General features: G+C 40.4%; 1 protein-coding gene across 1 annotated transcript in view; it reads right to left on the bottom strand.

Moving 5' to 3' along the window:
- Positions 1-17,358, bottom strand: part of COL1A2 (collagen type I alpha 2 chain) — a 35,898-nt gene extending 18,540 nt beyond the window's left edge. Inside the window, exons 1-23 of the mRNA XM_007076695.3 lie at positions 16,924-17,358; positions 14,391-14,401; positions 13,726-13,740; positions 13,048-13,083; positions 11,762-11,854; positions 10,426-10,482; positions 7,592-7,636; positions 7,451-7,504; positions 7,308-7,361; positions 6,942-6,995; positions 6,471-6,524; positions 5,923-5,976; positions 4,151-4,195; positions 3,804-3,857; positions 3,657-3,701; positions 3,242-3,295; positions 2,600-2,698; positions 2,433-2,477; positions 2,227-2,325; positions 1,733-1,786; positions 1,462-1,569; positions 1,065-1,118; positions 877-975 (exon numbers count right to left, since the gene is read on the bottom strand). Of these exons, the coding sequence (XP_007076757.1) occupies positions 877-975; positions 1,065-1,118; positions 1,462-1,569; positions 1,733-1,786; positions 2,227-2,325; positions 2,433-2,477; positions 2,600-2,698; positions 3,242-3,295; positions 3,657-3,701; positions 3,804-3,857; positions 4,151-4,195; positions 5,923-5,976; positions 6,471-6,524; positions 6,942-6,995; positions 7,308-7,361; positions 7,451-7,504; positions 7,592-7,636; positions 10,426-10,482; positions 11,762-11,854; positions 13,048-13,083; positions 13,726-13,740; positions 14,391-14,401; positions 16,924-16,993 (1,353 nt within the window). The 5' untranslated portion in view covers positions 16,994-17,358. The remainder of the gene's footprint in view (positions 1-876; positions 976-1,064; positions 1,119-1,461; positions 1,570-1,732; positions 1,787-2,226; positions 2,326-2,432; positions 2,478-2,599; positions 2,699-3,241; positions 3,296-3,656; positions 3,702-3,803; positions 3,858-4,150; positions 4,196-5,922; positions 5,977-6,470; positions 6,525-6,941; positions 6,996-7,307; positions 7,362-7,450; positions 7,505-7,591; positions 7,637-10,425; positions 10,483-11,761; positions 11,855-13,047; positions 13,084-13,725; positions 13,741-14,390; positions 14,402-16,923) is intronic.
- Between the last annotated feature and the right edge of the window lie 4,259 nt (positions 17,359-21,617).

Genomic DNA, 21,617 nt, shown 5'->3' with positions numbered 1-21,617 from the left:
GTTGGCACTTTAACGCACATACTCAAGGCTCCAATTCATTAAAATCTCACAAAAGCATTTTCCCCCTGACTTCTTGTTTGTTGCCTAGGGTAAATCACTGGGAGGTATGGAAAGAGCTCTGAAATCTTTCTTCTTTCTATCTTTTATGCCTTTCCTTTTATTGGATTTTAGTGCAAGTGATTCATTTACAGATATCTCAAGAAAGTGTTAAGCACCATACTATAGGGGCAAAATGTATCATGTTATTTACCTCATAACAGAAAAACAAATACTTTTAGTCAGCAATTTTCAAAGTGGATTTTTTATTGCTATATTTGGTGTGTTTATTACTTGTTTATGGGACAATTACAGATGATATTCATCCATAAGAGATAATGGAGGCAAAAAAATCACTCTATTGCTATGGATTAGAGTGTCTACGAATCTAAAGGTCATTTCTCTGTGGCGAGTGTGATGCTGAATACATTACAGCATTTTGTGATTGCTGGAAAAATGATTTCACTTATGAATCTAATACACTGATAATGTATAGTCCTAATACGTTTCATGAACACCTTATATAAAACTCACAAATTGAGATACAAGATTCATGCTGATAGGAGAACCAACCTAATTTGGATATATTAAAATCAATCTATTTTTCCAAAACCTCCTGGCCATTGTATCAAGCAGTAAATAAGAAATTTACGAACTAACCAAATTCGTAAAAGTATCTCTGAGTGTTAATAAAGTTACATTAAAAAGGCAACCATCAGCAAATCTACTAGCAGATTTACGTTTGATGATTTTTTTACTGTCGTCTTCTGATATTAATCATCCCTTTAAAAAAGGAAACGGTGCCAGGTGTGACTCACTCAGAATCTTTCTGAAACTTACTCGGGGTCCCATGAGGCCGGGCTCTCCAGGGCGACCAGCATCTCCATTGGGGCCTCGGACACCAGCAGGGCCAGTAGCACCGCGGGGGCCAGGAGGGCCCTGTTCAACAGAAGGGGGAGAGAAGGGTGCTTAGGCGGGGGACACACCCACCGAATTCTCTCCCTGGGAGTGAGGAATGGACAGCTTACCATAACACCGGCTCTGCCATCAGCTCCAGGGAGACCACGAGAACCAGGACTTCCCTGTGAGAGAGTACATGAAACAGCAAGAGTCAGGGAAAATCCTAGAATCCAACAGGGCAGTGTTCACAGAAATATGGCATGCATGCGAGAAACCGTGATGCCCTTAAGGGAGAGAGACCAACACAGGCCAAGTCAAAAAATTTCACCCGAACCCCAGAGGGATGTGTGCAGGAGACATTCTACAACAGTAGGTCAATCCTGTTCCCAGACCAGACTGAGTCACTGATCTAGAAAAGCAGATGGAGAGCAGATGCTCCCTCAGTCATTCTGACCAATTTCCAATGAAAGGGTGTTCTATCCCTCTGGTTGGTGTGCCTGGGTGTCAAGAGCATCTGGAACCTACTCTCAGCCCAGGAGGCCCAGAGGGGCCAGCGGATCCAGCTTCACCATTGGGGCCTCTCTTTCCTTCTTCACCACTGGGACCAGGAGGACCTTGAGGACCAGCAGAGCCCTGTTTCATGGAAAAAGCAAAAGAGGAGGGAGTAGAAAAAAAATCATTTTTATGTCAAATCCACCCAGAGAAAAAATAATAACTTTTTAAAAAAAGCAAAAGTATTACTTTTAGGATTGAAAAAGTAACAAACCCATCAAATTGTAATTATAGAACTACTTACAGGCTCACCCTTGTTGCCACTCTCTCCTTTGGAACCAGCTGGACCAGGTTCACCCTAGGGTTCATTACAAAACAGTGGTCAAATGACAAACATTTGTCACAACTCTTTTACAGACAAGCATCTTGGAATATTCACGGATCAAGGTAAAGAGAAGTTCAGGTTCTGTAAGAAATGTGTCCAATTCATATTGGAACAGCTTATAGCAGAATGGCTTAGTTGAAAGGACAAGGCTGATAATAGAAATGTACCTCACTGACCTTTGGGTAATGTTCTAGGATAGCGGGAGGGTGTGTGTGCGTGTGACAGAGAGAGAGAGAGACAGATGGACATACAGAACATACATGTACATGCACTCATAGAAGAAATGCAAACTAAAAATGCTAAGAAAAGGAAACATAAAAACGATAAATCCACAAGAGGAAGGCTAGATGGTGACAAGATGATGGCAGAGCTAGTACTTCAGGACGATGGAAGCTGTGGCCACGATCACTTACAACGAGTCCTCTGGCACCAGTAGCGCCAGCAGCACCAACAGGGCCGGGAATACCACGGGGTCCAGGGAGGCCAGGTGCCCCAGCAACACCGGGCAAGCCCTGTGAAGAGAATGCGGGGTGACTCATCATAAGATGATTGGCAGATGAGGTGGTGCTCTTTAAAGTGCCTTTAAAAGCAGAGCAGCACGTAATAGCCATATACTCACAGCAGCACCCTTCGCACCAGTCAGGCCGTTGGCTCCAGGGTTACCCTACGAAGAAAAAGAAGGGAGAAGGATATCAGTTCATAGGAGTATTTCCTTTCTTCTCTGAGCCCACCTTCACTCTTTTGGCTTTCTTCCACTCCCTGAGGTTAACGACAATGACTACTTACAGGAGGTCCAACAGGGCCAGAAACACCTGGAAGACCCATTTCACCACGGGGACCCGCAGGACCAGCAGGACCAGGATTACCGACCGGTCCAAGTTCACCCTAAAAGAAGGAATGACACTGAGGCATTAGTCTGCGAATAATGAAACAGCATATCTCCATTTTTAGGACATCAAATTTCATGAACTTTCTTCAGAACTGTGATCATTTCCCTTACCTGGTTTGGTACCACAGATTTGGATTTGGGTTCCTGTTTTCCTGGTCTAGTTCTCCCATCTTGGCTACCATCTTCACCTACCTCTGTCTCTCTGCCTCTGTCTCTCCTACCTCTGTCTCTACACCTCTGAACCAGTGGAGACTGGTTCTCAGCTAGTCAGTCCTGACTAGTTTGGGAGTCTATTTCAGAGGGGTCCCATAAAATAAACCTCCATGTTGGCTTTTATATCTATGTCCTTGGGCTCAAGTATAGAGACATGATCTATTTCATGCTTGGAGTGAGAAAAGTAGCCATTCTATATCCATTTGGAAAGGGCGACTCATTAAGTTACCTGTTCTGTAATTATCTATCTGCAAACACAGTCTGTGTCTTTCACATCATAATAAGAAGTTTATCAAGGTAATGACAATGGTCACCAGTGTTTTTACCTTGGGGCCAGGAGCACCTGGGAAGCCTGGAGGGCCAGCAGACCCAATGGGACCCTGAAATCAAAGTAGAATACGGTAAGAAACTTCCTCCCAGTAAATTAACAATACAATGAGGCTAGAAGATTGCAGTGGCTCAGAGTGGCTGGTTCCTACCGGCAAAGAGAAAAGTGACAGCTAGTCTGTTGTCATTAATATCAAAGGGAAGACATTCAAGGTATCCAAGGTGAGGTTGATTTTACTTTGTGCATCAATGAAAAGCCCTAGGGATACTAGTACTTATAAAGAGAACTTCCAAAAGACCTCATAGAACATTTGGTAAGGGGTCTAAAATGGTGTCATTTTACAAATTAATAAAGAAGATAGTTCCCATCCCACACTCTCAACCCCTTCCAAATTCTTCAGTGTCAAAACTTACAGCAGGACCCACAGGACCCACACTTCCATCACTTCCACGGGCACCCTATGAAGAAAATAAGGAGAAAAAGTCAAGAGGAAAAGTTAAACAGCAGTTGTTAGAAGACTATTTAAAAGGATAAAAAGGGACAAAATTGGAAATACTCACAGCTGGGCCAGGGGCACCGACACGTCCTCTCTCACCAGGAAGCCCACGAGCTCCCTAGAAGCAGAAATATTTTCAATGAAATCCAGAATGCTAATTTAAAAAATGTCACAGGCATAATTTGCTTGGTCCAATTTCCAACATGCGTAAGAATCCACTAGAAATAACTAGGTCTTGTTCTAATTCCAACTAAAAGGTAATGGATTTCAATTAAGTATGCAGAAAGTTATTAGAAAAATATCAAAGAATACAATGCCGAGGGAAATGGTAATTAGCAAAAACATTAAAGAAGTTCCAGCTTGCAAAGAGTGTACACATTTAGATTTACAATCAAGTAATCAATAACTTACTGTTTGACCTGGAGTTCCATTTTCACCAGGGGCGCCAGGTTCACCCTACATGGAAAAGAAGGATTGGGATTTTGTTCATTACAGGTATTGATTATTTTTTTTTCTGATCAGGTAATTTTTACCCTCTTATTTTAATTTGAACCATTTACATATTTTGAAACTTGTAGACTGCTTCTCAATTATGCCAATCACATAAATTTTTTTAAATTTCTAAAATTTATGTTTTTATTTAGATAATACCAAATATCACAGTACTAGGGGCATGTGGTTACTTGAGGGTTATTTACCCTAGCTCTAATATTTCTCCTTAGACTTTGGATATCATTTCGACTAGGCCTATTTACCAGGAATAATATCATAAAAAGAGATGGCAGAGGATAAACTGCTTTCAATAGAATCATATTTACCCTCTTTAAAGTTATTTTTTTAATTTACTTTTATTTATTTACTTTGGTGGGGGAGGGGAGGGCAGATAGAGGGAGAGAGAGAATCCCAAGCAGGTTCCACAGTGTCAGTGTAGAGCCCGACATGGGGCTCGAACCCATAAACTACAAGATCATGACCTAAGCTGAAATCAAGAGTCGGACGCTTAACTGACTGAACCACCCAGGCGTCCCTAAAGTTATTTTAAACACTGAATATTTTCCTTTTTGTAAAATATGCACGGAAATTTAAAGCTTCATAATATTTTTCAGAGCTATCTTATTTATTTCCAACCTATATTCTTGAGTAAAAAGCATGGTGGGAGGGGGAGCAGTAATTTAATAAAATGGTACATGTAAAGAAACTTTCTTTCTAAATAATCTGATGAAGATATAGAAGACACAGGTTTGAGAGACCCTTTAAGGACCCTTCATTTCTAGGATTCTAGGTGAAGTGTATTCTTTGGGAATAAGCACAAATGAGAGGTAAGGATTTTAGCCTAAAGCCTTCTAACTACTGGATGTGTGACTCTGGGTGAGCCACTCATTCTCTCTAAGCCTCAGTTTCCCTCATCTGCAAAGTGAGGGGGTCTCCAAAGCTCATTGTGGCTCTAACATTTGATGATGCTGAGACTAGTAGTCTGAGCTATTACATTAGGCCCTAGGGAGAATGAGTTTGACCTTATCCATTTGTGTGGCAGCTGGAAAGTTAGAGCAGACTCTCCATATTCACGTTCATTTCTGGTCCCGCTAGTATTCGTCACTCATTAATTTGTAATTACGTTGGTATTCACTTTAATATCACATTATCTCCTTAATAGGAGAGAGAACATTTTATAGTTGAAAGCGCTGTCAGAGAAGAGCCTAGCCAAGAGATAACACACTTCTGAGACTTTAATTACCTAATTAAAAATTTTTTGAGTGTGCACAGATAAATCACAGGAAAGAGGTTGAAAAGTGGATTGTGACATGAATGTACCTATCTAATTTGTGCATGGCAAAGGAGAATTTACAGTTTAAAATAACACGGCGTTCTAATATCTGATTTTATGTTTATTTACTTTTATTTTGGCTGCAGAGGTCGGGTGGAGGAGGAAAGGAAATGGAGGAAGAAACTATTGACATTTTTATCTCAACTGTTTAATAGATATTAAATTAAATAAATATTATTAATAATTGGCCTTTTGTCACAGAATCCTGTATCCTCACCATTAAGGGCTCTGAAGTACTGAGGGGGAAATGAGAAACTCTTTGGAATATGAGTAGTCTTCAGTAAAAATATACTTTCTGATGGTGATGGGGAATTACAGTCAATTGTTTTAAAAACAATGCTTCTGATTTGGTACTTACCTTCACACCTGGAGCACCAGGCTGTCCCTTCAATCCATCCAGACCATTGTGTCCCTGAAATGCAAATTCTTATGATTAAAATTCTGTTTCGTTATGGTGCTTGGTCAAATCCAAACCTCCTGGGTGAATCTGGTGACTGCTTCAGTACAATGTGTCCAGGGCCCAGCAAACTTGCTCTGTTTCCCCAGGTAAGTCGCTAAACCTCCCTGTGCTTGAAAGGGAAGGATATAGAACTAGATGATCTCTCACATTCTTTCCATCTTTAATCATTTTACGATCTTCAGATGGTTATAAACACCTCTTAAGTCATATGCCTTTTACACAATTTTCTCTGTAGGGATCCTCATTTCTTGGAAGCTGTGGACAGACTGAAAAAACTATACCCCACTGTACTTCCCAGCCATCCGACCTCTTCTCTCACTCTCTTCACTCTGGTGAATTCCAGGAATTTGGAAGCAAGTATGTGTCACCCAGGAGTTTAAATATAGTTGAGGTTTTTCCTAAAAATAATCAACATTTTCTTTCCTCCGGGTAAAGAATGTGCTCACCCTAATGCCCTTGAAGCCAGGAAGTCCAGGAGTCCCAGGGAAACCACGAGCACCCTTAAAAAGAAACACAGAAGGTAAATGTTTTCGTTCTCAATTAAAAAACAATGATTTCTTCCCTCCAAAGTACTTCTTCTCATGGAAGTTCAAACTTGGAATCAATGGCTGGGATATTTTTAAACCACAGATCAGCAAATTAACTTGCTCTAATTTGAGTAACTAATACTATGGTATTTGTACAAAACATGATTTAGTTTATAGTATGCTTGCTATCATTAAGACGACATTATTTGCATTAATAAAAACTGTATGCATCCTTAACTAGGCTCCTTGATTTGTCAGATGCCTTCAGTGAGTGGTGCATGCGTTCAAACATCTATGTGGCCATTTAGACTGATTCCAGTTTTACCAACTGTCTTATATGTGAGATGCTTCTGATGTCTGGACTGTATACACTGGGCTAATAAATCTTACCTGTGGTCCAACAACTCCTCTCTCACCAGGTCGTCCAGGTTTTCCAGGGTGACCCTAAAACATGGAAACATCATAGGGTAAGCTGCTTTTCTTGCTAAGCCATCAGATGGAAGTTGGAACATCTTGGTTTTTAAAATAGGGGGAAAAGGCATCATATAAAAATGTGGGTCCAAATATATATTTAATTAACAACTAATTCCCTTAAATACAAACAAATTAAGATTTCATTAAAGTAATGTTTTCCAGATGGGGAGAGTTATATCAGGCATATTCAGCTTTTGGCAAAATACTTCATTTGAATCCAGAAATTCTTGTTGAGGCAGTATTTAAATGGCATTTTGCAAGTGCTTATGAGTAAATACTTACATCCTCACCAGCCTTGCCAGGAGGCCCAGGTGGACCACGAGCACCCGCAGGACCCTAAGAAGAGACCAATCGTTTCGTCAAGGTTACATCAATAAACTTCTTGAAAAAAAAATCTTTACCACAAAGGGGGAAAATGTACTCACAGTTTGACCAGGCTCACCAGGCTCACCAGCAGGTCCTTGGAAACCTTGAGGACCCTAAAAGAAAACAGAGATGTCATGCTCCGCACCTTTGTTTAATTCTGTCTTTTTGCCCAAGAGAGATTACTAGCTTCCAGTACTTACAGGAGCTCCAGATGCACCAGGAGGCCCTCTAGGTCCCATCAAACCCTGTAAAGAGGAAAAACATAGTTAGCACTGATAAGTTCTCATGGCTTTGGTTTGGGTTAGATAGGATAGTACAGTATTGCCATAGACATTTTGCGATGGACAGATGAAGAGAACTATCCTGGTTTTATTTCATAGTTTTTGTTTCTCCCAAAGAAGCTCTTAAGGACCCACGTTTCCTCCACGATTTCTCTGCCTTTGCTCTCACTTCTTCTCCTAACCCAGATCAGCAGAACCCAGTTGGATGGGTGACCACCGGTTCCTGACAGTTGCACACAATTGGGCATACTGAGGTGGTTCTAATGCCATGAAGCGGATCCGTCTCTGCACAGTATAGAATACACGACCGCCTTCTATGCGGCTGGCGAAGCCTTTCCATTTGGATTCCCTTGATCATATGTCACTTCTGCATGTCATATCTAGCTAGGAAATTGATATGCTTATTGGCACAAGAGGCATAAATTGAAAAGGATTAAAAGTCCTTCTTAATGATTAGAGGGAGGTTCCTTATAGAGCCTTGTAGCTCCTTTAAGGGCTGTTGGTGACCGATGAAAACGTCAAACAAAAGGGGATGTAGTGAGGGGTGAAGGAAAAAGAAAATATTACTGAAACATCCTCCTGGAAGGATCTAATATTATATCTGAAACTGTGGCCCACAATAATGGCAGATTGTTGTTTTTGTTCTTCATTCTGTAGCACACAAGTAGAGTCAAGCAGCATTACTAGTTTGGGAGCTAGCTCCACATTCTTGACTCCCCGGTGCAGTAATGAATGCCTGGGCAAGCTCTCCTGTAGGGGCCAGCTCCTTCACACTGAAAATATTGCATAGACAAGTCTAGGGCAATTTATTCGTGACACATCAACGATGGGGGCTCTACAGGAAAGTCTGCCCCACTGCACGAATGCCTAGGGTGAAATAATATGGATTTTATTAAAAAGCACATCATCTTAATTATAAGAATTGTTTGCTTTTAGAAATTGCTTCTACATTAAAAGAAACTGTCACTTTTCAATCAAAATGATTGTTTAGGTATACGTTAAAAATAATTTTTTTTGACGCCATGAATTTTTAATTATATTTATTCATTTTTCTGCGTATTTGCAACAATTTCATTTACATAAAAGGCAGTTTATTTTGCAGGGGCTGTGAGACGGACCATGATTACTCATTAATTCAGAGAAGAACCCTGTGGGGTTTTATAGTTATTGATTTTCCAACATGGAAAATTATTTTAATACTTTATTGCTGCCTATCTTCTTATTTGTGAGCCACATATCTGTTGATTACATATGTCTGTGACTGTGTGGATGTGAAAGCTTAAATTATATTTCACTGATATTTAAAAGTAAAACACACTGTTTTATGCCCCCCAGAGAAGGTTCCAAAGTCAGGGGAATCTGAAATCCATATTAATTTTCTGGGCTTATGCAGGCTTTTTTTGTTTTTATTAGCGTTTTACTTTTTTCCCCTTTAGATTCTTCTTGAGACATAGGTACTGCTTTAAAACTGACTAACGTCCAGCATTAGCTAAAATGGCTAATTTCAAATATCCAATATAAACAAAGCCAAAGAAAATCTCTACTTCTTCATTTCACATATGGATGTTTTAAATTACCAGGACAAAGCAGGAAATTGGAAATCATCAATTAAAGGCACATTACTTCTCAAGTGAGAGTTTTAATTTACAGAAAATATTATCTTGCCCTTATAGTGTATTAGCTTATTACGGACCATTAGGTCCAGCCAAACATCTTCTTTTGAAGATAGAGCACCAAATGCATCGTCCAGGTAAAATTTATATTTTAAAGACCATGTTAACTTTAAACTGCAGTGTTTAATCAACTTAATATTTTTAGTTCCAGCAATTTTTTCCTTTATTTTATACATACTAGTATATATTTTGCATGCTCATATCATCCTTTTGCTAACACATCTCACTAATGCTTGTTGGAAGGTTCACTTGTTAAAGATAGACCATCATCATCATAATCATATAGATGCTTTTCTAGATGTTACTCAAATTATGCATATGTTGCTAACTATGTGTGCTGAGTGATATGAATGCTAAATTGCACTCAAATTCTCTTCTATATTGGTTTATAGTTAATAGACTAAAAAGGGTATTTTTATTGAAAGGTATAAAAAGAAACATTTCCTGTATTGTTAACTCCTTGAGGGAGGGAGAGATTCTGTCATATTCATTGTTGCATCCCTAGTGCATAATACAGTTTGGGGCTCATTGAAGGCACCTGATAAATATTGTTGAATAAATTGATGTTTTATTCAAGTACTAGATACATGAGACATGATGTCGTTGATTATCAGACATTCTAATTCTGCCATTAACCACTTCCATGGCCTTAAAGGGAAAGGGCTTAAACTCTCTTGCTATAGAACAAACAGCATGGACTAGAACTTGTTGCTCCTTTCCGGCAAGTTTATAGAACTTAATAGGTCCGTGCCTCTACGGGTTGCTTAAAATTCTGAGCAAGGTCAAAGGATGTAAAAAAATTAATCAGAATGATCACTCTTTTGAATTAAATTGATTTATCTAAGTTATGGTTACTATGTCCAGAGATTATTTACACATTGGAAACATGTTTGTAGAGAAAAGTGAACCCTGAATCTAGGCTCAGATTATTATACATTTGAATACAAAAGGAATTGCTGCTTTTATCTGATCTAAGTATTAAGTGTTAACCTCGGGAGCTAAGGAAATGGCAATGTGAAATTTTTAACATGAAAAACAAATTCTTTTTGTTTTGGTTAAGATAAAAAGAGATAAGCATACCATTGGTCCAGGGCCAAGGCCAACTCCTTTTCCAGGGTCATACTGAGCCGCAAAGTTCTAGAGAGGAAAAAAATATATATATACATTATAAATGCCAGCCCTATAGTTCACTTTCTCATTCTACTTGTAAAGATTTTTACATTATTGTTTAAAAGGGAGCAATATTTTTATATAGTTGTTAGTTTAAAATTCCATATTGAAGGAAGTTCCTAAAAAGTGAGGAAAAAAATACAAGTTTAAAAAAATTTAGTCCACACCTGGTTTGAAGTAGGAAGCTTCCCTAACTTATTTTCCAAACCCTTTCCCTCCCTGTCTATCACTCCTCCCCTGTTCCCACCCCCTAAAACCTCTACACTGAGAAAGGGGAGCCTTCTACACTTTAAGCCACTGGGGATCCCTGATAAATTACACAGAGAACAAGAGGTCACCTTTGTATTTCCACCTGTTTGCCAGCTCCTCCAGAACTACCCAAAGTGACTAAGAGACCTTTTTCATGCTTGAGTTTCAAAAACGAGTTTTCAAGTTTAGAGGAAAATTAAATTAAAATGCCCCTTGGAAGATTAAACTTTTAAAAAATAGTTCACAGTAATAACTTTACTGTTAAAGATCTCTCTTATAGTAGTAGGTCTATTAAAGAAGGTGCTTTTTAATGCACTCAGTAGATAAGCAATCATAATAAGATCTTTTGGGGGAGAAAGGTCTTATTTTACTGGCATACAGTTGGGTATTAGAATCAGGCTTCTGATTCATAGTGCTAACCAATTAAGCAAATATGTTTTCCTTCCTGCAGTGAGGCCATTTGGCACTCATACCATTGTTAAAGACATAAAGCTAAAGGAAGATATTAATGAAAAAGGGAAATGTACTTTTCTTAAATTAGTTTCAAGCAAATTAAACCTAAAACTACTTTGAATGTTGGTTCAGCAGACTTCAAGCCAAGGAGAATAAAAAGAGTAGGATGTTTGTGAAATTGCTGAAGATCAGGGATTTCACTTATAATTCAATCTAATCAAACTCTTTAATAATGCAACACCTCTTATTTGTGCCCTACTGATGAAAGATATTAAATCCCCAAATTAAATAATAGTTGTGAGGACTGCAGCTACCTTCAGTGAACACAAAGACCAGTCCTGTAATTGACAAGGGCTCACAAAGAGAACAGGCAAAGCAAAATCTTGAATGAAGAAACCAAAGAAATGAAATAAAATGTACTAATATTCAAATAGTAGATGCTCCCTTAACTGCTAAAAAATAACTTCCACAATGAACCTTCTTCCAATAGAGGTATAACAAAACTAAAGTTAGCTAAACGTTAGCAGTGCTTAAGACACCTTACCCCGCCAAGACCAGGGGGGCCAGGAGGACCAGGTGGGCCAGGAGGGCCTGGGATACCGTCGTCACCATCTCTGCCTGGTGGGCCTGGTGGACCCTGTTTTGTAAAAAGTGAATTAGGTCAGGGTTAGACAGATCCCTTAGAAATCTATACATATAAAAGAAGACCTAAGAACACATGTGGTAAGATCAGTTGTTCAGCTCTTTCAACGTGCAAGTGGTAAGGAAATGTAATACGCCATATTTGTCACTAATGGGAATTCACTTATGACATGGGTCTTTCTTAGAAGGAGGTTTACTGACTGGCACACAAAGAAGACACAAGACAGAGTAGTTCCTCTGGAAGAGGGCTATCTCAGGATTTGAATATTAATTCATAATGGAGCTCCAGTATTCAAATAAAGATGGAAATTACAGCTACAATTTAGAATTCTATAAACTTCATATAGAAAAGAGTGCACAGCGATGTACCATGTATACTGATTATCAGTTTCAGACTGATGAACTTATTCAATTGTTTTGATATATTATGTATGAACAGTAGATTAATTGATATCACAATTAATAAAGCCACTTTATCACAGGATAGAAAATCCTGCAGATTTCTTACCATTAACACTATTTACATTGTTAAGATAATTTACCGACATATTGCTACTTCTAACACATTGTCTGAGTGGAATACATTTTAGTCTGTACTTCCCAACACATATAATGTAGGTATTTATACACTGGCAAACGTGTTCTATAATGCAAAAGCATGTAGTTATACATGCCAAATAAGTATAGCAGGGAGATCTAAGAATATCATGAATAAATCGTAAGCCTAACTTGAACATTTATGAATTTACACAGAAACATGTTGTTGACTGACTGATGTTTCACTTCTATTACCAGACTACGTACGAGATCTTACTTGAAAAGCAAACAAAACATGTGAAAAGAGAGGATGTATGGTGGTAGGTAGATACATTTCCATTATACAGGAGTTGGACAGGTCAACTGAAAACAAAGAAAGATAGACCATGCAAAGAATATGGCTGCTTATAATAGTTTTGCTTTCCAAAAGGATAGTCTTGATCTAAAAAAAATTATTGATATATATACAATAATGCTCATTCACCTTTTCTGTAGGACATTATCTGCTTAAAAGGTGGTGCAAATATCTGGATGCCCCACCAGATATAAGAAATATAGTGTTCGTATAAACTGTAAAAGTTTCCTGTAGTTTCTAACATGTAGTTATTCAAATATGGTTCAAAGCTTTTTAATAGTTCAAAAATTACACACCCTTTCTCCACGTGGTCCTCTATCTCCAGTTGGGCCCTACAGGGAAGATACAAACAGCACGATAATAAATGTCTAAGCAATTAACAGTGAACGAGCAAGCATTCTTGACAATAATTAGTCAGTAAGACTGATCTAAACACAATATTATTAGAAAGTAGATATAAAAGTGGCATAATACAATAGAAAAAGTATTTTGTTTTTATTATAATGACATGGGATGTTTTTAAACTGGGAGACTACAGGCTATAGTCTCCAGTCACTACGCCAATATTATAACTACTATTTTTAGAAATATGATTTCTGTGGATAAAATTACCATTTGTTACATCATTAACAGTATATTTATATAGTCAAAGCCCTTTAAAATAAACTTGCATTTACTACCTATAATTAACATAATACTCATTCCATCTCCAGAATTAAAACAAGTCTTTTTTTCCTTTAGTATGTAAATCACCAGTTTGTGTAATATCAGTGTAATTAGAGATAATTCTGGAAGATAATAAAGCTTGGTTATCTTTAACATCAAAGATACTTTATTTTATGGTTTAGCTAATGCATATTCATGTGGGCAAAATCTTGACAAAGTATTTTCCTTCTGTAGTCTACTATAAATTTAGTTAAATTAGAAGTTCTTTCTGATCATTTCAGATATTATGGAAAATATGAGACTCTTACCTTTCTTGCAGTTGCCTAGAAAAGAATAAGTAAGAAATTATTAGGGGGAAAACTGTATTTGTGTTTTTAAAAATGGCTCCTAGTTCTGTGAAGTATACAAATATATCTACAGAGTATATACACTGTGCGTACCATTATTTAAATATTTCAAAGTTCGATTTTAAATTTTACCAATAAATTAAATAAAATATGTTCAGAACCAAAATTTATACTTATCTGTAATTATGCCTCAAATTCAATTCACGAGCTAAGAATTTGTTCGTAATAGTCTTGCAAATGATTCCAAGGGAATAACAAAGATTCTTTAGTTCTGTGAAGTCTCCTGCTTTGTAGTAGCGGATGCTTAAAACCCAAACTTCCACTAGATTATTTATTCTGTTTCTTAGGAGTGTTCTTATAAGGGTGGTCTTATTCAGTAGCACCGCCCATTTTGGACATTGGGGTGGATGCCTTCGAGGCAGCCAGAAAAGTTTGACTACCACAACTCTTGATGATTTTCTTGGGAATCCAGGTTGTTCAACACCAATGTAGCCTCCTCTTCCTTCCCCAGAGAAGACATTAGTGTGACCACAGTAATCTCAGTATGTATGTGTGTGTGTGTGTGTATATATATATATATATATATATATATATATATAACAAATTCTAAAAATTATTTTACTCACCTCTTCTAAAGCTGTAGAGAAAAGAGAAAAAGAGGGACATAATTATTAGAATCATTTCATCGATCCATAGCAGTGCTTAACAAATAGATATATTAGTCTATAAAATTGACTTATCCAATTAAAGGATCAAGTGTTTTTTCTTTTTTATTAAGAATATTCTAATGCCTTGGAAATTATGCAGGTCAAAAGTATGGCAGGGGTCAGCAGTGTGATTTGTTTGCAATATTAATATGTAAATATATTTCAAATTAAATTGTTAATTATTTACTATTTTATAAATGCTGTTAAATATTAATGTGTCTGAAGGATATTTATAATGAGTAGTAATTAAGTTAGTAAACTGCATAGGTAAATCACTGAATGTGAGTAAGACGGGTACATTGATGAGGAAATAATTTATGGTTTAGATAGTTTTTGATATGTAAAAATCTAAAAAAGGGAAAATTTAAGGAACTATGTTATCAAAACAGACTTTTTAAAAAACAAAATTTACTTAGTATTTCACTGAATTTATACCATTCTTAATGTCCTTTTTCAAAAGGTCTAATTTGCAAATTAGTCACTATGAAAATGGAGTCATTTGGACATCTGAAATTTTGCTTTAAATTGGTTCACTTAAATTAGGTAAGGTCATTTTGCCAATATGTATCACTTTTGTCCCTGGGAAGGAATTGCTCTGTATAAATGGAAAAACTGTGGATTAAAGATCTTGAGAAATAATGGGAAAAACATACTAAAGTAATATCCCCCCCTTTGCCATAATTGCTGTAAGTCCTTAAAGACTGAATTCCTCTCCTATGGTATAAAAATTATAGGTTAACACAGGATGTAAGGGTGGCCAAGCTGGCAACAAGATGAATCACCCCTAAAAATTGCTTTAATTAGGTGGCCAAGAAGTGTGTCATTTGGAGTGAGAACATCTGTTACAACAGTCACAATTCAGGAGGGTGGACCACATCCAGCACTGACATTTAAGGGCAATTTATAAGAATTACTTTTAAATTAGGAAAATGATATGTTTACTTCATTGTATCCATCAGTAGGAAGAATAATTAGGCCTAAACTTGATTAACAGAAGTCCTTATGATTTTGGAAATTTGCCTTTTAATTACTCAGACTGAGCCATTTTGAAGAAATGTGTGTTTGGTAACTTTTATTCCAGACTGTAGTTGGCTGTTGGTCAGAGGTGAGTTGCCTTTTGTACCTTCAAACTTTCCTAGGTCTGTTTTTATCATTTCTCTAGGAGCCAACTCTTTCCCCCATCCTCAGATCTCATAAAAAAAAAAAAAATTGGTAATATGAATTTCTTCAATACAATTATTCCTTAGTATCCACAGTGTGTATACTAAAAGTGGACAAAGGGAGAAAACACACATACAAAAGTGAACCAACAATGATGCAATGGTAGACACCGTGGCATGTGGGTGGAGCAAACTTTCTGGAGTGTTGGGTGTGGCCAGACACCCCTCATACCCCATCAAGTCAGTATCTTTGTCTGGTATCTAGACAGCCATTTTCAAGACAAAGACAGATTGCTTTTCTCCATTCTATCTTGACATAGAAGTCTGGTCACAAAACCTATGTCTGGAAGGTGGCCTTGGAGTCCATCTAAACTCCATTCTGCATTTTAGAGAAGGCTCAGTTTGACTTGCCTGAGGTCACGTGGTAAACTAGTGACAAAGTCATTGGAAAAAACGCGGTCTCTTGAGTTTCAGCTCACTGTTGATATTTCTCAACTTGGTATGGTCAGAGTGTCTGATTGTCACTGAGGACACGTTAAAGAGGTAACTCTCAGGCTCAACAAAAGGTAGAACGTATTTTAATTAAATAAAGTTACCATTTCCATGACCAGATAATACATGGAGAAGCTAATCTTACTCTTCAGAGTGTATCCATTCCAAGGAACATCCATTTTCCTTCCCAGGATACACTGACTAGCTACTGGGAATGGCTTCAATCAGAAACGCAGGTCACCTCTATATGTAAACCCATAGAGTCTCTCATGGGGATTTCATTAGCATAATGCCTAGTCCTCTGTGCTTTCCTTGTCCTCCCTCCAGAGGGCGCCTCATAGTTATCATCCTCATCCAGGCAAGACTTAAACCGCCCAGAAGAGAAAAGCCCAAAGTCCAGATTTACATAGTGGGGTGAGTTTTATATTACGAAATTAAAGGGCTTTCTAAAGCAGGCCTCAGGTTTTACAAGGTGGGCATCAGTGCAGTTATGGGGCCTGTTAATGTCTCATCCTAAGGAAAAAGACTTTCTGCTTTTTGAGCTTCACTAATCAGAGGACCCAGATCAAATTAAGACTCACTTTCAGTTGAGAGAAAAGTTCCCTAACTTTTGGAGAGAGTTGAGCCTTTTATGTTTTCATTTTCTAAAATAATTTCCATGTTTTCATCCATGCCGGTGGTTCTCCACATGCCAGGGAGCCTTGCCTCCAAGCTGTACCAGGTTTTCTTTCTTCCGACCAGGGTGCCCACCCATCTAACCTTTCTTCCCCGTTTGCCCCAAGCAAGCCGAAGGCACTTACATTGGCATGTTGCTAGGCACGAAGTTACTGCAAGCAGCAACAAAGTCCGCGTATCCACAAAGCTGAGCATGTCTACCACTTAGACATGCAGACTCCTTGTGTCGCAGAGCCCCTGGGTCACCGGCGGAGGTATCACCTGGCGGGCGCAGGCATGCAGTCGTGGCCAGTACCTCCAACTTAGCTGTAACCTCCTGCCGCCTTGGTGCTAAAATAATAAAGCCCGGATCTGCCCTATTTATACGGCCAAAGTTTCCCTGGCCCGAGGGTGCCTCCAAAAGCGCCTCCACCAATCGGAAGGCTGGGGCTGGGGGCCCGGGCAGCCACAGCTGGGAGGAGACTGCGGGGGCGCAGAGGAGGGAGCGAAGGGGGGAGGGACGTGGCCACGGGGCTGGCTTCTTAAATTGGTTCCATTCTTTTTGAGGACGTGGACACTTTTGAGGCTTTCAAGGGGGAAACTCTGACTCGCTGTCTGCATACCTCCGCCCTCCCCATCCCCCCTCCCTTCCCCGCCCTTTCCAAGTTTGGAAACACTTTTGGACACGTCGGAGCGCTCTGCAGACACCGACTTGGGCACATTTGCCGATCTCCGGGCACCGGGCAGCTGTAGAGGGGACGGGAGCCCGGAGATCAAAGTAGGAGCTGTCCAGCCCTGCTTCACCTTGTGCCCTGAGGGCCACCCGCAGGGTGGAGGGGGCCGGTCGGGCGCGGAGGAAGTTAGGGAGGAGGGAGTGGGGATTCGACAGCGTGGCGCAGGCGGAGGCCGCCCGCCCCCGCCCCCTCCTCCTGCTCCCTCCCGCAACCCCCTCTCCAGTTTTGGGGCGTGTGTGCGCCCGCTTTTTCATCAGTAACGCTCTCTCTCTCTTCTGGCCCCGGGATAGGGTGAGAAGGGGTTTCTGTCTGTGCAGGGTTGGGTTGGAGTCCCAGGACGCCTGGTGTCCGGAAGGTGGGGGGAGCACGCTAGGGGCAGCGTGGCAACGAGTGATGGGGGAGGATGTGCTCTGCGCACGCTAGACCAGACGGCTATTGGGGAAATCCTTCGACCTCCTCGCTTCCTTCTGCTGAGGCCGATTCTCGGCTGAGGCTTCAGAGATCATCTGGCCCTGCAAAATGACTGCAATGGACGACTTGGATGACTGTCTTATGGGATCTCTCGTTTCTGAGGTTGCAGTGAAGAATTTGTCCCCTCCGCTTCAGGTTTCCACTCTCCACCTCCTCTTCTCCACAGACATCTTGTCCAGATTTACCAGCTCCAGGGTGAGCCTGGACTCGGATAACTCTCCACTGAGTCCACCAATGCCTCTGGACCCTGATGCGCGTTCACTGACCCTACTTACAGGCAATGCCTAAGCACCTTCGTGCCTTCCTCCCCTCCCCTCCACACCTTGGGGAAAATGCCTAGCCCATCTAGAGAGGCTTCCAGTTAGACTTTGGGATAGGGCAGTCTTTTCTGGTAACATTCCAAGCTGCACTCTCATCAATGTGGATATTAACTCTCTCCTCAACACCCAACCTCCTTCTCCCCTTTTGGCCCCATCCCACTCTCTGCTCTCCAGCAGTGGGAGGAGGGGTTCCAACCTTGACCCTGAAGCAAGGAGGGTGAAAGGCCTCATTGAGAAGTCGGAGATTGTGGAATACTGATTGGGTGCAGTCAGCTTCAGTGGATGGCCCTTTTCCCAACCCTCCTGAGATGTCATTGCGGGCCCAGAGGAAAGGCAATAGGTCTGGGACTGTACTGTGCTTGCCCCGCACCCCCATGAGGCCGTCTGGTGCCACTCAGAGTGTCTTGGGCTCCCAGAAGTCAACTCGAAAGAGCCATCTTTAGGTCAATTTCATTGGCGCCAAACAGAAGTGAGTGGGCAGCAGTTCCTTTCTCTCCACACCCCGCCCCCCTGCCCCTTTCTTTCCCCTAACTCCTCTCTTTTTTTTTGGCTGTGCTTTACGGAAGAATTCCTCCTAAGTTAACTCCATCAGCAACCTCTATAAACAAAAGGGACTGAATGTTCTTAAACTGGTTGCAGCCTGGAAACTTAAAAACCAACAGGTTAATGGAAATACAAGAGAACAACCAAAGCTGTAATAGACCCTTTCTTTTATTCTAATTAAAGGCATTGACTGGGGAGATAGCTTTGAATTTTTTAAGTAACTTGGAGTGAAGGAATTTGAAAGGGTGTCTGGTCAGTTTTAGGAGGGTGTTTACAAGGAGGACTCCACAGTCAAATCGGATAGTTCAAATCAGAAAACCTTTTTTGGAAGTGCCACCATAATTTCTCTTTTAGCAAAAAAATGCTCAGCTAGTTTTGAAGAACTAGAGAAATATAATTTCAGTCACACGTTTATAAACTGAAAAGAAAAACATCTCTGCAGAGTAAACTGATAACTTGAAACACATTCCTAGAAACTGATGCAAATAGCAAATGCTGCCAGGCTCCTTCCCTGCTGATGTGGCAGGGGTTGAAGCCGGCAGTCGTCAGCATTTGGTGGGAGGCCCTGGAACTAGATGGAACAATGAAAATGGTGAAAACTGAAGGGGAATTTTTCTTTTATAAGCGGGAGACTGATTCCAGTCCCAGCCATTTTTATACATTTTTTTTTTTTACTCTTTCTTACTCATTGCTCAATGAGGAAGATAGTGTTTATATTTAGATCTCTTAAATATTTTGTACCTCAAACAGAGAGAAACTTTTGGTGTGGATAGGGGTGGGGCTGGGAGGAGAGCTGACCCGAAGCCTAAACGAGTGTCCTGGTGATAGCTGCCATGGTGTGTGAGTGTAGGGGGGCCTGGCACCTGATGATGATGGGTTGGGGACTGAGCCTGAAGAGAGAGGAGGGAGGGAGTAGATGAGGGAGACATTGAGAGCCAAGGAATGGAGGGGTGGAAGAAGGAAGGCAGAGATCAGTCTCTGCTTGACAGTTAACACCTGGGTTCCCATTCCTAAAGTATTCTCTGTTGCAAACAGATGGCCTCTTCAGCTCTGTACCCTCCACAGATTTCGAACCGGTTCACACCTTAAAGTATGATGTGAGAGTCAGCCTGATACAGGGACGTGAACAGGCTTATGAAGCCACACTGTCTTACATTTGTATTCCTCTCTTTACTTTGATCAAAGTAAGCATCTGACTGATGTCTCCTTTCAAACATTTGTTGAGGATCCGCTCTGTGGAAAGCCCCAATATTACCCTATCACATTCTAGTTTGAGTTTGAGTTGAGTTGATTGTCAAACAGTTGTAAGAAGGTATTAGCTGATAATTAAGGTGGTAGCTGACAAGGTTTGATTGCTGACTTCTTTCTGTGATATGTTTGGGAAGGCATGGGGATTCCTGCCCTACATCATATCAGTTGCATTATTCAGCTCCCACTGATTATTTAAATGAGACAAGATGTATATTCATTCAAGTAACATTTAGTGTTGTGCCAGGCACTGTACTAGTTGGGTTGAAACAGAATCACATGCTCATTGCCCTCAGGCAGCTGATGGTCTGCTGAAGGACAGAGAAGAGTGTGGGGAATACTACCCTGGGCAAGGACACGATGCTTTTTGGCGGGGGAGGTTTTAAGATGGACACCTAATCTAAACTTAGGTAGGTGGAATCAAGGAGGGCTTCCTGGAAGATGCAACTAGCTCAAGCCCTAAATATGAATAGGATTTATAAGAGATGGGGGAGAGATTGGGCACAGATGCATTAGAATATGTGGCAGTTCTGGGGCACCTGGGTGGCTCAGTCAGTTAAGTTTCCAACTCTTGATCTCAGCTCAGGTCATTTTTTCATAGTTCATGAGTTCAAACTTCATGTCTCTCTCTCTCTCTCTCTCTCTCTCTCTCTCTCTCTTTCTCTCTGACCCTTTCCTGCTTGTGTTTTCTCTCTCAAAATACATATATAAACTTAAAGAAAAAAAAAAGACAATGTGGCAGTTCTGAGCAATGGAAGCATTTCAGCATGGTTGGATTGTGGAGTGGGGATGGGCAGAGGGGAGGACAGAGGACAGAGGACAGAGCTAGAGATGAGATTGGTGGATTTGGCAGGAACCAGATCAAAAAAGCACCTTTAAGCTGTATTCTGGTGTTTATGTTTTTTAAACTGTGCTATGGGGAGTGTTTGGATGATTTTTAAACAGAGAAATTATGTAATGAGAGAGTGCTTCTAAAAAGATGGTTCCGGCTGCAGTGCAGAGAAAATGATTAGAGGGGGAACCAGTGGAGACAGAGGAGCTAGTAAGGAGGCTTCAACACTAATTCTGCCAGAAGACAATGGTGGTCAGTACCAAGGTGCCGTTAGAGTTGGAAGTAGTCTGATGCTTGGTATGGGGGAGCATTGCCAGGTGTCTGGCCTCAGCAACTGGCTGCCTGGAGGCATAGTCCATCGAGCTGGGAAACATTTGAGGGGAAGACTTGAGGTGAAGGAGGGGAGGCTACAGAGGCCAAATCTGGGCATGTCAGTGTTGGGTGATTATGGACTACCCAAATGGATAGTTTTCATAGATGATTAGGTGGATAGGCCTGGAGTCCAAAACTTATACTTGGCCAGGGTTTATGGACAAAGGAGTCAAAGACATTAGATTACTAATGTCATGGGAGTGGGTGAAATCCCCCAGGTTGTATGTGTGTGTGGAAGTGGACAATAGTAAAAGCCCAGAACAAAACCCTGAAGAGGTCCAGCCTGTAAGCAATGGACAGAAGGGGAAAATGGATAAAGG

Source organism: Panthera tigris, chromosome A2, assembly GCF_018350195.1.
Source record: "Panthera tigris isolate Pti1 chromosome A2, P.tigris_Pti1_mat1.1, whole genome shotgun sequence".
NCBI classification, from domain to species: domain Eukaryota; kingdom Metazoa; phylum Chordata; class Mammalia; order Carnivora; family Felidae; genus Panthera; species Panthera tigris.
The sequence above is the reverse complement of the archived record's forward strand: the minus strand, read 5'-3'. Positions and strand labels throughout refer to the sequence as shown.